This window comes from Aulonocara sp. 'chitande type north' Nkhata Bay, linkage group LG16 (genome assembly GCF_057382095.1).
Source record: "Aulonocara sp. 'chitande type north' Nkhata Bay isolate Kocher_YH1m ecotype deep benthic linkage group LG16, A_spYH_male_GT1.1, whole genome shotgun sequence".
In the NCBI taxonomy this organism is placed as follows: domain Eukaryota; kingdom Metazoa; phylum Chordata; class Actinopteri; order Cichliformes; family Cichlidae; genus Aulonocara; species Aulonocara sp. 'chitande type north' Nkhata Bay.
The window spans coordinates 9,553,565-9,570,799 of NC_141359.1; the positions used below are offsets into that span (position 1 = coordinate 9,553,565).

The following is a 17,235-nucleotide window of genomic DNA, read 5'->3' on the forward strand; positions in this document are numbered from 1 at the left end:
GGGGGCTCAGAGGCTCATCTTTCTGTTTTTTCAAATCAACACAGTGCTCCCAACTTATTGTCTTCGCTCGCTCTTTTCCACCATCACTCTCTCTTCCTCCATGTCTCAGATTGGGTTACTGTCTGCCCGCAGGCCTCTGCTGCAGCCTCATTAGTCCCTGCACTCCACACTGATTGTGTTTACTGGTAAACATGTAATGCTTTAGCGCATGCAGGCTTTTTTCTAGTTGGCATGTAAACGCAATTTCATATCCCAGTAATCTACATCGTAATATAGTACATTTTATATAACTTAAGAAACAATAGACAGTAATTATAATTCGGTGCTCGTTTTCGCTACTGTTGTAAATACTGAATTAAAAAGAAAAAACGTGCACTTAAATTTGCATAATAAAACTGGCCTAGAAAACCTCTCAAATTTGATAAATGTCCCACAGCATATACTCTATCATCCTCTATCTCATTCTCAGTTAGGAATAGCTGATGCAGAGGTTTAGTAGAGAGTCATCCCGTAACCTAAATATCTAGGTACAACTGGCAAATGAGAGACTAAGGCATTTCACAATCCTAGTTACTAAACTTTTGACCTTAACAACAAGCTGGTTCTCAAAGAAATGTGTAAATTTAAATGCCTAATGGCTCTGTCAATAGGAAAAAAATTGCAAGATTGCAAATAGTTACAGTGACTAACTAGTTACCCAGAGGTTGAGTGTGCAAACCCTCAACTGCTGGGTAACGACATTCAATTGCACAGGAACTGCACAGCTCACATGGTAGGAGGCAACCATTCTCCAACCAACCACAGTCAGACTGAGACAGCTTGGTGAAGGTTTGCAAATAAGTTCCTTCTTATTTACAAATGCAGACAGTTTGACAAACTTCGGCAATCTGTGTCAATCTGCACCAATGAATGTAACTCTTATATGATGCGTCTCTTTTGCAACATGAGACTTAATTCAACTAGGTACCAACTTGTTGTATTCTGGTTATATTCAAACTCAAATCACAACAACAGTCGCCTCAAGGCACTTTATATTGTAAGGTAGACCCTACAATAATACATACAGAGAAAGACCCAACAATCATGTGAGTCCCTATGAGGAAGCACTTTGGCAACAGTGGGAAGGAAAAACTCCCTTTTAACAGGAAGTAACCTCCGGCAGAACCAGGCTCAGGGAGGGGCGGGGCCATCTGCTGCAACCGGTTGGGGTGAGAGAAGGAAGACAGGATAGAAGACATGCTGTGGAAGAGATAACAAGTATGATTCAGCACGGAGAGGTCTATTAACACATAGTGAGTGAGAAAGGTGCCTGAAGAAGAAATACTCAGTGCATCATGAGAATCCCCCAGCAGCCTCCACCTATTGCATGTATATAGGTGGAGGCTATACATGGGGTCTTGCTTTCCTGAGCGTCTATGTCATTATGCAGTTAAATCCCCGATCTGCAGCAACAACATCGTTATTTGTGGAGGAACTTCAGAATTTCTGTTTCAGATCTATGAGGCAGTAGAAGTAGTTAATCAGAATTGCCAACTTGATCCAATTCCATTGCAAACAACCCAAAACCTGACTGGTTTCATCCTAACGCATCAAAGTCACAACAACAAACTGGTCTCAGTCTTTAAAGCATCCATTTCAAAGAAAACAAGATCACAAGTCGACTGCACACTGCGTGCGTGTCTACTCGTGATGAAATAAACCAGATGCATCTGATTTCATTGCATGAGTTATGTTAGTGCGAGGGTACATAATCACAATTTGATGCTGCTCTCTAAACACTTGGAGGCAAACTGAAACTAAAAACACAAACAGCAAACAACAAATCCATAGTTGGGGGGCCAAAAACATACGTGCCTCCGCTTGTGTGTGCGACCCTTTGAGCTGCCTTCTTTTCTGCTCTTTCTTTTTCGGTTGGAGTGGCAGGGTGCGCCGTGATCACGAGGTGCTAAAAATCGACAAAAGTGGAGTGCGTTTATTTTGAAGGAGCAATCAGTGGCGGTTTCTTCCTTTCAATCTCCAGCAGCCCATTTATCCCCAAACCTCTCTCACTGCTGAAAATTGCATCCACAATTCCCTCCCTCTAAATTGTATTTGTCTGCTCCATCTTTTTCTATCCACCAAGATTACCTCCTTCCATTCCTGCACCTCCTCTAATTTTCTCCTCGCTCTCTTTCCCATTTCCCTCATTCCTCCTACTGTTTGTATTTTCTTCCCATCTCTTGTTTCTTACCCTCTTCTCTTCATCCATCATCCCCCTTCCCTGAATCTCACAGCCATAATTGTCCTGAGCTAAAGCGAGAAAACAGATAAGTGCTTTTCTCCAAAAAACCCAAGGGGCCAGAATGACACTTGGGTGGACTGAGCGTCTTTTCAGCAGCCGAATGGCTTCGACGCGCTGCATAATTATCAAGATGACTTCTGAGATATGTGCTCGTCCTCTCAGCCAGAATGGAGATCTCAACCTCTGCTCTGGGTGGTCACTAATCATCTGCCTCCAGTATTATCTCATTGGTTTGTAGATTCATTCTAGTAATTGTCAGTGAACTTACAGACTGACTCAAGCCACTTGCTTTAATGCCTGCCTTTGACTTTTATTTAGTTAACCTGCTACTTCCAATTTATTGCTGTTCAATTTAGACCTTATTTGCATAGCTTTATAACTATTAACATTACTTTACATTACATTACTTTTGTAATTACTGACCTAAAGAACCATCCGTACTCTCATAAGCTCTGTCCCCATTAAGGTCAGATTTGTTATAGTCCACATTCCAGGCAAGTCAAAGTTTAACCAGGAAGTCATTCTGTAAAGTTTAACTGATGTTTATAACACACAGTATAAACACTAATTTTTAGTTTTACCCTTTCTTTCAAGGTAAGTTTCAGCTACTGTGAAGGACTGCGGAAGTTCTTTGTGATCACCTGGCAGCTTGTGTTTCTTGCTTCCTCCTTCTATATAAACACGGGGGGAAAAAACAAGAAAAAAGAAACCGTTGACAGGAAAAAGTCCAGAGCTTTTAATTATAAAAATATTCTGGATTGCTGAGAATTAAAACATTTTTTTAAAAGACCATTTAAAAAGAAATAAATAAAATTTTAAAATACTGGCAGCTGCCGGTGCTACTCCCCTCAGCTTCCTAGTAGATGGACATATGGCATCAATTTGAAAATCCTAGGGGACATCTTTCCTGATGTATTGTGTTCACAAGATTTTAAGAAAACTTGACCTCTGACCTTGAGGTTGAGGCTAGCGAGATTCGAAGACCTATGGTATTAATTTGAAAATCGTACATCGCCTCCTTCTTGAGTTCTGGGATTCACAAGCTTGCCTGCCTGCCCACCGGAGGTGTGGTGACAATACCCCATCAGCCTTTTACAGCTTAGGGGGTAAACAAAAATAAATAAATCAACAATATGTGCGATGTCTCTGATCAACAACTAAACTTTTTTTGTCTGCATTCACAACAGCTTCTTTTTTTAAACTCACAGCACTGATAAAGAGGGCAAAGGAAGGGAGACTGACAGGCACCCACCCACAGACAGAGGGAGACTCCCAAGAGGCCCTCAATAGGATGAAGTGTGTGTGTGTGTGTGTGTGTGTGTGTGTGTGTGTGTGTGTGTGTGTGTGTGTGTGTGTGTGTGTGTTATGGTTGGGTTACTGTGGTTGTTAACAGGGGCCCCTAATCCTGGGCTGGGTTCTAATCCTGCCACTGGACTGTGACCCTGATGGCGCGTGTCTATAAGACCCCCCCTCGACACACACAGACACACTCTTTAGCCTGTTGCCACTCAGGGACACACGGCAGCTGAGACAGCAGAGTATCCCATTAAAGTGAATAAACACACCCAAACACACCTCAGATCCAAACAGAGGGTATGCACAAACATCTAGTGCACAAGCTCAAACTGTCAAACTGACATAATCCCGTAGAGACGGACGTGTGTTAGCAACACACATGAAAATGGAGACAACACAAGAAGGATGATGGTGCAACATACGCACACAGACACGCACACACCGGCAGCTGACATCTCCACAGCAGCCTTACAATAACAAACAGTTGAGCTACTAGAAATACCGCAGCGAGAGATGAAACGGGAGGTCTGACAACTGAAACCGCCGCAAAAAGCCTCCCGCAGATTCCAGCAGCAAAGAGAAGCTACGGAAAAACGACAAATATTTTTATTCGAGCCAAACGGCCGCGATCAGCCAATCAAGTCCTTGATTAGGCTGCTGTAATTTGTACAACAAACTGTGATTACATCCACTGCTTAGCGCCAATTACAGTTAATGGTGATTTCTTTGTGATCAAAGTTGTGACAATCAGAGGGAAAACTTTCTGCTGTGTAGAGAGAAAAGAAGAAGAAAAAAAAAGACTGAGACTGTCAAAGAGTGGTAATTATCAGGCAATGCAAATGAGGGCTTATGAACAAAACATGAGTGTTTCACCAGTTCAACAGCAACAAAGCTCTCCAGACACAGCAGAGGAAAATGACAGGATTGTAGTCGCAGCTGAGAAAGAATAACTCAGATCTCTGGCCAACAGGATATGCAGACATATAACCAATGAAATATCGCATTCAGAATAATTCACAAATAAATAAATTATGACATTTCATTTTTCACATCTTAACGTGAATCATTGAACAACAACAACAACAACTCAAACTCAACTATATGGTAGTAGTTCTGGCATTGTGGACAAATGCTAAATCCTGATGGAAGCATAAAGTGCAGATGACTTGACATGAATACAAAAAAAAAAGAAAAAAGCATACCATTATTAGGAGGGAGGGTCCCTTTGGTGGTCACGTTCCCTTAAGATTTTTTCATGTTCACTGGATTGAATCAAATAATTTCTGCAGATTTTTCAGTTTCTTCCTCAAAACTCGTAAACTGGATTCAAATCTAGAATATGGGGAATTCTCCTGATATAGTTAAGCTTTTGAAACCAGTGAGAGACACGATGCTGTAAAATGTTGGAAGTAGCCGCACACTGTAAAGAATAACACCCAAGATAAGCTGTGGCACCACAACAACACTGATCTGTATTATATGCCCTAAAATATAGAGAGAGGGATCAGCCGGAGTCCAGATCACTGATGCAGATGTTAATTCTACCGTCTGTAACCTAAGCAGAAATCAACAGTCACCCATCCAGGGTTTCCCAGTTAGCCACCTCGAGGCTTGATGTGTGACCACAATTGTAAAAACTAAACAATCGAAGCCTGTCAGCTCTCGGCAGTATGTCTGCAAAAGAGCCCACAGCTTCAGTAGCGTTTAGTAGAGATGTAGAAGACAGGTGGAAGATAAAAGGAAGGAGCCACATATGGCAGCAGGCAACTGAAAGGCTGTACAGTGAAGCAGTATCTGGTAACTGGCTGCCAGTGAGCATAGATGGATGCTGGAAGGAAGAAGAGCTGACCAGTTTGTTCCAATCCTCTCATCCGCACTGTGTGCTCAGCCAGCGTGGGCCGTCTCTTAAAACACACGGAACAAAAATACACATTTACTTCACCGGGCGGTCCTCTGGACAGTAACACAATAACACGACCCCACGGCAAAGCACTCATAAATCTACTTAATGGTGCATTCAATAAACCCACAAAGCTAGTGCAAACTTAAGATGTGCCAAACGAGGCGGTCAAATGAAATCCTTCTGCCCCACATGAAAAGACGAGTTCTCTCTCTTTGCTTATAATAAATAAACCGCCTGTCAGGAGAGGAAAGGAGGAGACAAGAACAACACAATAAAGAGACAAAATGACTTTGTTTTGGATGAAAACTTTGGGGAAAAGAAGTCTTCTGGTGTAGTGGTGATTCTGGTGGAGGCAACCATTGCTATACAAGTTTCATCAGAAGCTACTGTAACAACTTCATGCATGCGAAAGTGTGCAGAGGAACTCATGATACTTCACATCAGGGTTTAAGGTTCAAATTCAGCATCAAACACTTCAAAATAAATTAAAATAAAATACAACTTTGAGAAGCTGGTAGAGCTCTGAGAAGAAAAACAGAGATCCAGCATGGACGGGATACTCACAGTGAAGAAGAGGTCCATGACACGTGTGTCCAATAGCGCTTCCCTCCAGGTCTCTGTGGGCTTAAGCGTGACGTTCTGCGTGGCCTCGAACATGGCGATGTAGTGGCGCCCCAGTGAATCGCCGCCAGTTAAGGCCAGTAACAGCATGAAGAGGAGGAGGAGGAGGAGAGGGAGGAGTACCACACAAAGAGCACACTCTCAGTTGATATTCTGGTTTCGTTTGACTGGCAGCAGAAACTTGTCAATTGTTAACCAGCTCTTCCTCTCATTGACCCTGTCAATCTTTATTCCACGAGTTTTTGTTTTTTCTAATTTTCTCACCCTGCCCTCCTTGGTGGCTTTGTTTTCTTCGCTCTTCCTTCTTTCTCCTTTGTCAGCTCTTCATTTGCCACAGCTTTTACCCACACAGTAAATCTCAACTTCTTTCTCACACTTTTGCCCACTGTCCCTCTCCCTCCATCTGCTTTCTCAGACTTTCCCCGGTCTTTACCCTCTGACTTTGCCTGACACCTTCTTCCCTTCTTGTCCTCTTATTCACCCCTCTTCCTACCAGCCCTCCCTTCTTTCGCTGTTTTCTCTCTTCTGCTTCCTCAAGATCTGAAAAGCTCCAGACACACTCTCGCCGCAGCCAATCCACACTTGGCCTCTTTGTCCACTCCTCTGCAAGACGTCCTCGAGACTCCTTACTGCCCTGAAACACTCCCCCTCCCTCCTCAGCCAATCACTTTGTCCCTCCTTCGGACTGCTTCCCAGTCCTGAAACCAAGGCCCCCCTCATACTTCTATCACACTCTGTCCTCTCATGTCAATCAACACTCTTTTCCCTCATGAACATTTTTAAATTGTACTCCTTGGTCCTCACATGACACTTTCTCTCTCCTTGTCCGCACAACCCGACCTTCTCATTTGAAACCATCATCTTAAACCCACAATCACTCTGTTCTGAAGGCTATAAAAACATTTTCATCTTAATGTCCCTCGTCTCCTTTCTCCCAAACAAATCTGTTTTCCACGCTCTCACAACACACAGTCTCCTTATTTAAGACTTTCTCTGCACCCACAAGCTTTTCACAAACCCACAACACACACACACTCTCCCTGTCCTTATTCTAAAACTCTAAAGACACATCCACAACAAGCTTTTTATTTTCTCCTTAGCTCATCAAGAACAATCCTTTTTACTACTTCCCTTCCCTAGGCCAACCGGGGCTTTTCTCTCTCCTTAACCAAGCACCTCACAAAAACCCACAACACTTTGCACTCATCAGACAATTTGTCTTGCTTTATTAACCACCATCAAGAACCACTTCTTTGTTCCTTATCCCCCCAAAAATAATAAATTTGTCTCCTACTGTAAAATACATTTTCACCACAAATCAAACAACAAGTAGGTTCCTTCTGTTTTCTGTCCTCCTGGCTTTTGGAAGTGCAAACAATCTCTTACCTCACTAGAGAACAATCCATCAAACCTCTCTCTTCATGGCCTCTCTGCAATCCTCCCTCCAACGCCGGCCTCGTCAAAACAAACTCCCACAGGAGACTCAATAAACCTGAGATTATCTGTATATATCAACAGCTTCACAGCTTCAGTTGACGCTTTTCATTATGAATTAATTTACTGAATATTTTTCTAACACATTCTCTCATAACCTGCTTAAAGCGCATGGACAGATGGATTTTTCTGACAGAAAACAAAAGACACTATCCCAAACCAAAGGATGACATCAAATATTTTGTTTGCCAGAGGAACGGTTTAAGGCCCGACCAGAATCAGCTACAACTGAGGAGAACCATCGGCTTTCATGTGTGAAAAATTTATTTCCATAGTTGCTACCAACTGCTAAATCCCAAGTTAAACCCAAAGGCTAAACTGGCCTATCCATCCATTTTCCTAACTGCTTATCAAATTCAGGGTCATTGAGGGCAGGAGCCTATGTCAGCTTTTACGGGGTAGGGGGGTGGACACACCCTGCACAGGTCACTAGACCTAACACAGAGAGTCAGACAAGCAATCACACTTACATTCAAGTGCACAGCCAACTTTGAATCATCAGTTAACCCAACATGCAAGTATTTGGACTGTTGGGTTATACAGGAGAACCTGCGCAGGCACAGGCAGGACGCGCTAACTGCACACCCAAAGCTGCACCCTCCCCTCACATGAAACTCAGGGACACACAGGGTGGAGAGAAAAAAAAAACCCAACGAAAAAATAACTTAAAAACAAACAAACAAAACAAAACAAGATTAAAAAAGAAAAGAAAAAAAAAAGCACACCGATCCATATCACTACCCTGCGGCTCAGTGACAGCACAAGGAAACTTCCATAGGAATGTTTGATCAAAGCCAAACGGCGACAGAGGCTGGCAAGGTCACGCATTCCTGCCACACCAGTCGACAGTCACTCCCCGTGCACACACCCCACCACAACACACCACACCACACTTCTCGGCACAGAAGTTGGCACCTGTTTAAGGGCCTGTGGGATTGTGTGTGTGTCCGTCCATCCAATGATTGGCTTTCAGGCTACTTTAAAAATAGTCGTGGCGAGGCACAGGACCTCTAACTGAACCTTAGGGGGAATGAGAAAGAGGTCAGATAAGTAGTGAGTGTTCCTCAATGACTAACAAACAACTGGAGTTAACCATTTCATTCTGATTAAACACTTTCCTTTCACGATTAGTTCCTCTGAAAGCCCCTCTTAACTTGATTTTAAACACTCTTTTTTTTGTCTAGCTTAAATGTCAGTTGTCATGTTGGCTTTATAAAACTAACCAAGGTTGTTGCCTCTTAACGTTCCTGTCATGTTCTAAATCAAATTCCTGTTTGTCAATCATCAGTGAAAAAGCCCAGGAGAAAAAAATATATATTTATGAGGCCAGAGACAAAAGAGAGAAGCAGGTTAACGCGTGGTCCTAATGCAAGTGCGGCTAACTTGCGACACGCAACTAGACGCAGTCTCCACAGGGAGGGACCACCTCTGTGATAAAGGCCGTACAAACACTCCTAAAGATCAAATGACTGAGACTAAACTCGCAAAACCTCAGGAATGATAACTACACAGCTACTTCAGACATTTCATGCAGATGGACAGAGCAGTGATGCAGTCTGACAGGCAGAATTACAGGAAAACTGGAAGAAATGTAACTGGTTTGAACCCTCCACTGTATTGGATTAAGAGCAGATTATAAACACTAGTGCTCAGGAATACATGTTATCTTTACAACTTCCAAGCAGATGACTGAAAATAACTTGGAAGCAACTTTCTAGGAAAAAGATAACATAATATAGCCAAGTGCAGCATGCTTATTAACACTTTTTATACCTGTGCAATGTCCTTGTAACGAAATGGAATTTTAATTATTTTATTTGAAAGTAAATATTTAAGGGCAGGCCTGCTAAAATAAGTCAGGTTCTTACAAGACCATATTATGGAGTGGAAACATTTTCTCCTCCTACATCTTTTGTTATGGATAGGCGTAGCTTTGGGTCACGTGGTGTCAGTAATAGTGATTGTTATATCACCTGTTCACGGCCCGAGGGAAATTTTGTGAATGAGTGGGTGATGGGGGAAGTCGACTTTTGCTGATCGCTCAAGCTTGGAATGTTTTTTGATCACTGTTTTTCTACGGATTTTAAGGATTTGACAACAAATAAAGGAGTTTTAACTTGGAACTTTGAATAACGTTTTAAACAGCGGGCGCGTCAACATTATTCCCCTATTCAGCTGCTCGGCGACTCAAAGGCTTGACAGTCGCCAATATTTGTCAGCAAAAGTGCGACGGCAATGGACCGTCCCGCAATCAGCGCTGAATAAACGCCGATGCGAGCCCACACACCGCCGCCACTACACCCGTAAAAGCGGCTAGACCGACAGATAAGGAGAAGACGACGGTGGTATGTAAACTGTGTTTTTGTGCTGCGTATTGTTTGTTTGAACGCAGTTTGGATTCTGACCATACGAAGATGTTTTTGTGACACGCCCACCGCTACGTTTGCTGTTGGATTTGGTGTGTGTGAGTTGTGGCTCTGCAGGCGTTCAACTGAGTTTGAAGGAATTGCTGTTGCCTTTGTTTTGGATTTTGGCATGCTGCTTATGTTGAATGCTTAAAATGAGTGGATCACAGGCTGCATCTGTTGTTGGAAAAACTGAAAAGGATAAAAGAATAACTTCCCTCACTGAGAAAGCTCTTGCAAACAAAATTGAAACCATCCAAACAGATCGGAAAAGGCATGTAAACAAAATGAAAAGTGTTATTATGTCTCTTAAAGAGCTAATGAAAGATGATAAAAATCATTCACAAGTCAAAAAACAGTTTGATGAGTTAACACACCTGTTTAAGGATGCCAGTGCATTGCATGAATCTTTACTTTCTCTAATCTCATTTGATGAGAAAGATAAACAAAATACATGGTTCTCAAGCATCTCTAAATACAATAAAGGGATTATGGAGGATGTTAAGATATGGCTTTCTGAAACTGATAAACATTCGGGGAGGCCATCATCTGACAAAGCGCAGTCACAGGAAACTTCCCTGAGAGGAGAAATGGAGGTGCGAGAGCACACTGGAAAAGAACCTCAATTATCTCTTAATCCTCAGAATGATGTTAATGATGACGTGTTGCCATCCGACAGTGTGTCAAATCAAGGCAGTAGGTCAAGCTCAAGAGTATCATCTACTTCATCTGCACGTCTCAGGGCAGAAGCTGAAATGGCCGCCTTGCTTGCACGTCAACATATGCTGAAAGAAAAACACTCTCTTGAAGAACAAGAGGAACAATTGAGGAGAAAGAAAGAACAACTTCAGCTTGAAGCAGATATAGCTGCAACTGTTGCAAAGGTGAACGTGCTGAGAACTGGATCCACTAAGCGGAGCGTCGCTTCACGGAAATCTAATGGAATGGAATCATATTTTAAAACAAAGGGAAACAGCCTTGAAATTCTTAATGCTGATGCAGAGACTTTTGTTCCTCAGATGCTTACAGAAGGAAATGCAATCACTGGGAATGCAGAGCTTCAAGTAAAAACAGTGCAACAGAATATGAAAAGGGAAAGGCCTGCACCAGCTCTTATGGGGCCTTCTGACGCCTTTGGATCAATTCCACCTTTGCCTAAGCCACAAGCTGCTCTTCCAGTAGCCAATGAAAATCTGTTGTCCATTATGGAAAAACAAAATGAATTAACTTGTATGTTGGTCCATCAGCAAAGTCTTTCTTCACTGCCCAAAAGGGAGATTCAAACCTTTGATGGTGACCCTTTACATTTTCAGGCCTTTATGCGCTCGTTTGAACAGGTCATAGAAGCAAAGACTGGCGATGCTGGTGACTGCCTGCATTATCTTGCACAGTACACCAAGGGGCAGCCCAATGAACTTGTTAAAAGCTGCCAACATATGTCTGGAAGTGCTGGATATGTAAAGGCAAAGACTCTGCTGTATGAGCACTTTGGGAATGGACATGTGATTGCATCTGCCTATTTGAACAAAGTTCACTCATGGCCACTGATTAGATCGGAAGATGGAAAAGCTCTTCAGGCATATTGTTTGTTCTTACGTGGATGCTGCAATGCAATGGAAGAGATTGATGATCTCTCTGAATTAAATACACCTGCCAATATGCTTGCTGTGATTAGAAGACTGCCATATAAGTTAAAAGACAAATGGCGAACAGTAGCATGTGACATTCAGGAGAGGCAACATCGCAGAGCCGCATTCATTGACATTCTTTCCTTCCTTGAGCGTCAAGTTAAAATCGCAACAGATCCCATCTTTGGAAATCTATGTGACGTTCCAGCAACACATCTAGCAGCCAAGGGCAGCAATGGAGGGAAATGTTCTCCACATCTAAAAGCTAAAGGAAGTAGCTTCGCCACAACAGTCTCTGACGTCGAGAGACAGAATCAGATAGAGGCTCAAGATCGTCACAGCACTGTGAAGGCTTGTTTTTTCTGCAAAGGCGGACACACACTGGAGTCATGCGCTCTGCTTGATAAGAAACCTCATGATGAGAAGATTTCTTTTCTTAAAAAGAACCGCATTTGTTTTGGCTGTTTGTGTACTGGGCACATAAGCAAAGAATGCAGAAAACGCCTTTCATGTAAAATCTGTGGCCTCCGACATGCAAGTATACTCCATATTCACCACAAAGAGAAGAATGAAGTCAAACCTAATAATGAGGCAGATAACATTCCTGTTACGATCCAGACTAGTGGTCTTACTGGGGCCGGTGAACAGGACTGTAAGCTTGCCATTGTGCCAGTTAAAGTAAAATCAAAGAGAGGTCAAAGAATAGTGGAAACGTATGCCTTTCTGGACCAAGGGAGTTCAGCATCCTTTTGTACAGTGGGTCTTATGGACAAGCTGAATATTGCTGGGAGGAGGACAAAGATTCTCCTGCGCACCATGGGACAGGAGAAAGTGGTGGACAGTTTCATTGTACCTGAACTTGAAGTTGCTGGATTGGACAGTGACATGTACTGTGATATGCCTAACCTCTTCACTCAGCATAAAATGCCTGTAGATATTGGTAACATCCCAAATCAACAGGACCTGGATGACTGGCCACATTTGAAGCATGTTCATTTGCCAGAAATTAAGGCCAATGTTGAGCTTTTGATTGGCATGAATATGCCCAGAGCTCTAGAACCTTTGGAGGTCATCCGGAGTGTTGGCGATGGTCCTTTTGCCATTAGGACTGTGCTCGGCTGGACTGTGAATGGGCCACTTAATCGAGAATGCTGTGGAAGGCCAGGATGTTTGGCAACAGTCACTGTCAACAGAGTTTCTGCTGTCACACTGGACAAGCTATGGAAACAGCAGTTCAAGATGGACTTTCCCGAGAGCAGCGATGATGAACAGATGGGGCTGTCAAAGGAAGACTTGAAGTTCCTGGAATTGGCCAGCAAGACGGTGACTTTGGGGGATGGGCACTACAGCATTGCCATGCCACTGAAAGACCGAGACATAAGAATGCCTGACAACCGTGCAATTGTTGAGCAACGAGCCTTAGGTTTGAAGAAAAGGTTCATCAGAGATAAAGACTTTCATAAAGACTATACTGCCTTCATGACAGATCTTATATCTAGAGGATATGCAAAGAGAGTCCCAGTCACAGAATTAGAGCGCAGTGATGGGAAGCTTTGGTATATCCCTCATCATGGGGTTTACCATCCTACCAAGAGGAAGATGCGCGTCGTCTTTGACTGTGCAGCATCATTCCAGGGCGTCTCTCTTAATGCGCAGCTCCTGAGTGGTCCTGACTTAACAAACAGTTTGGTTGGCGTACTGACGAGGTTCAGAAAAGAGCCCATTGTTTTGATGTCTGACATCGAGGCTATGTTTCATCAGGTGCATGTGCCAGAGGAAGATGCTGACCTTTTGAGGTTTCTTTGGTGGCCCGGTGGTGACATCAATCAGCGCATGCAGGAGTACAGGATGGGTGTTCATTTGTTTGGGGCAACGTCCTCTCCGAGCTGTGCTAACTACGCCCTGCGGAAATGCGCAGAGGATAACAAAGCATACTTCAGCCAGCAGGTGATCGACACCATTCTGTATAGTTTTTACGTCGATGACTGCCTTGCTTCAATATGCTCTGAAGAAGAAGCCATCAATCTTTACTCAGACCTCAGAGACATTTGCGCCAAAGGTGGTTTCCACTTAACAAAGTGGATCAGCAATAGCCGCAGTGTTTTGGCAGTTATACCTGAGGAGGAAAGAGCAAATGAAGTTAAGGAGCTAGACCTGGATTGTGACCTTTTACCTGTTGAGCGGGCATTGGGAGTGAAGTGGTGCCTGCAGTCAGATGCATTTAAGTTCTGCATATCTATCCCAAACAGACCATTGACTCGGAGAGCAATCCTATCCACAGTAAGCTCCTTCTATGACCCTCTGGGGTTCCTTGCTCCTGTTATCTTCACAGCCAAGAGAATCCTTCAAGATCTGTGCCAGAGGGGGATAGGATGGGATGATGCTATACCATCAGCAGTTGCTCAAGAGTGGAAAAGCTGGGTAGAAGAATTGCATCTGTTGAACAACATCAGCATCAGACGATGTTTAAAGCCTTCTGACTTTGGACAGACGACCACAGCTCAGTTGCATCATTTTGCAGATGCGAGTGAGAAGGGCTATGGGGCTGTTACCTACCTGTTGCTGCACAACAGTCGCTCACAGACGCACAGTTCCTTTATAATGGGAAAATCCAGAGTGGCACCTTTAAAACCAGTCACAATCCCTCGCATGGAATTGACGGCAGCAGTGGTAGCGGTTCGCATGGATAGAATGTGGAGGAGGGAGCTGAGACTACCTCTCCTAAACTCTGTCTTTTGGACGGACAGCACCGCAGTGTTGAAATATATAAACAATGAGACTTCCAGGTTCCGTGTTTTTGTGGCGAACAGAGTGTCAGAAATCCTCAAGGCTTCTAGTGCCTCCCAATGGAGGTATGTGAACACCACACATAACCCTGCGGACCTTGCCTCCAGAGGTATGAAGGCAGAGACCTTTTTACGTGACACTGAATGGATATCTGGTCCTGCATTTCTTACACAGCCAGAGAACAATTGGCCTGTGAACCCAGGAAACTTGCAAGAACTTCCACATGAAGATCCTGAAGTTAAGGTGTCTGCTGCCATCGAGGTCTTACAAGCACACGATGATGATCATCCTCTGACCCTTTTAATCCATCGTGCCTCATCCTGGACTCGTCTCATCAGGGTGATGGGTTGGATTTTGAGGTTCAAGACATTGCTTTTGCATCGCAAGAAGAAACATTTCCAGTCTGCATCTGATGCAATTCAGTCTGAAGATGCCCAACATAAGGTTGATTTCCGGCATGGCTTTCTTTCGTTGGGAGAGATTGAGGATGCTGAGATGCAAATAATTAAGTTCTGTCAGAGGAAAAGATATGCCGAAGAAATTTCTCGTCTCCAAAGTGGAGAGTCTGTGAAACGAAGCAGCCACATATATAAGTTGAATCCTGTTTTGGAGGATGATGTGCTGCGGGTTGGCGGACGTCTCAGTAGAGCTGTCATGTCAGAAGATTCCAAGCGTCCTGTCATAATTGCTAAAGAGCTTCACATTTCTAATCTCATTTTACAGCATATTCATAAAGAGGTGGGTCATGGTGGAAGGAACCACATACTCTCAAAGCTGCATCAAAAATACTGGATTCCCGGTGCTGGTACTTTGATTCGAAGCATCATGTCGAGGTGTGTGACCTGCAGAAGATTTCATGGAGCTGCAGGCCAGCAGCAGATGGCTGAGTTACCTGAAAGCAGAGTGACCCCTGAGAAACCCCCATTTAGCTTTGTTGGAGTGGACTATTTTGGTCCATTTGAAGTGAAGCGCGGGAGAAGTCTTGTGAAGCGGTATGGTGTTATTTTTACTTGTTTGGCAATTAGAGCAGTACATATTGAGGTTGCCTCATCCCTTGACACTGACTCTTTCATTAACGCCTTACGACGTTTCATTGCAAGACGAGGTCAGGTACAAGAACTGCGCTCAGACAACGGGACTAACTTTGTGGGCGCAGAGCGCGAGCTGAGACGAGCTATGGAACAGTGGAATCAGGAAAAGATTTCTGATGCTGTGTCTCTGAAGGGAGTGAAATGGATCTTTAATCCTCCAACTGGATCGCATCATGGCGGAGCATGGGAGCGGTTGATTCGTTCTGTCAGAAAGGTCCTTAATTCCACTCTCCAAACACAGCATTTGGACGAGGAAGGGCTCCAAACTGCTCTTTGTGAAGTGGAGTCAATCCTCAACAGTAGACCCATTACGCTGGAATCCACCGACCCAAATGATTTGGAAGCCTTAACACCAAACCATCTCCTTCTTCTCAAGTCAAACCCGTCTTTACCACCTAGCCTGTTCCGGAGGGACGATCTCTACGCACGTAAACGATGGAGGCAAGTTCAGTATATGTCTGATCTGTTTTGGAAAAGATGGACTAAAGAGTACTTGCCACAACTTCAGCAGCGCCAGAAATGGGGAAGGATTAAACGCAACTTCGTTCCTGGAGATGTGGTCCTTATAGTGGATGATTCTGCACCTCGCGGTTCCTGGATCATTGGGAGAGTCACCGGAGCTGCACCAGATGAAAAGGGGCTTGTGCGTCAGGTCTGGATTAAGACCCCAACCAGCCATGTGTGCAGACCCATCACAAAGATATGCCTTCTTCAGGAGACTTCTGACCCATGATTATGACATTTTGACACAGTGTGACATAACTAACTTTGAATTGACTTTAATGTTATGAGATGTACATAAGACTGACTATATTTAGGCTAAGTGCTGGTAACCTCTGGCCTATGACTGACTGACCATGTGCAGACAGAAGAAAAGAAGAGAAGACATGAGAAAATAACTTTGGTGGACTTTTGAGTATGTTATGTTGTCTCACTGGGTGTCTGTGATATGATGAAGTGTGTGTTGTGAGCGTGGTGTTGGATGTGTAATTATTACTGTAAAAATGTAATAATTAGGGGCCGGAATGTTATGGATAGGCGTAGCTTTGGGTCACGTGGTGTCAGTAATAGTGATTGTTATATCACCTGTTCACGGCCCGAGGGAAATTTTGTGAATGAGTGGGTGATGGGGGAAGTCGACTTTTGCTGATCGCTCAAGCTTGGAATGTTTTTTGATCACTGTTTTTCTACGGATTTTAAGGATTTGACAACAAATAAAGGAGTTTTAACTTGGAACTTTGAATAACGTTTTAAACAGCGGGCGCGTCAACATTATTCCCCTATTCAGCTGCTCGGCGACTCAAAGGCTTGACAGTCGCCAATATCTTTATTTAACAGTCGCCATGTTGCTGTGCACCATGTTCTTTTATTCAACTCTTCTTTTATTTTACCAATATTAATGCGATAAGGACTGTTTTCCTTTAACTTACAAGAAAAAAAATACATGCCATCACTATTATAGGCAATCACGACCTTACAATCACTGAGTCTGACTTAATTTTTTTTCCTTTTACAATCATTGTTCAAACGGAGTCTCTCCTCTCTTGTAAAATACCTGGAAGTTGGGTAAAGTTAAAAGACTCCACTACTCGACTACTTGCAATGTAAGACGGGGAAATATTGCTTGTTTAACCACAAAATTACCAAGAAATTGCGCAGTACTTAAAATTACTTGCAGAATAATTTGTCACCCTTCCTGTAAAACACCTGAAATTAAGTAGCACTAAAA

At 43.4% G+C, this 17,235-nt stretch overlaps 1 protein-coding gene across 1 annotated transcript in view; it reads right to left on the reverse strand.

Annotated features, from left to right (window-relative positions):
- The window catches only part of xpo4 (exportin 4), a 67,300-nt gene that overhangs the window by 25,925 nt on the left and 24,140 nt on the right, over positions 1 to 17,235 (reverse strand). Inside the window, exon 7 of the mRNA XM_086267826.1 lies at positions 6,045 to 6,157. Coding sequence (XP_086123952.1) covers positions 6,045 to 6,157 — 113 coding nt within the window. The remainder of the gene's footprint in view (positions 1 to 6,044; positions 6,158 to 17,235) is intronic.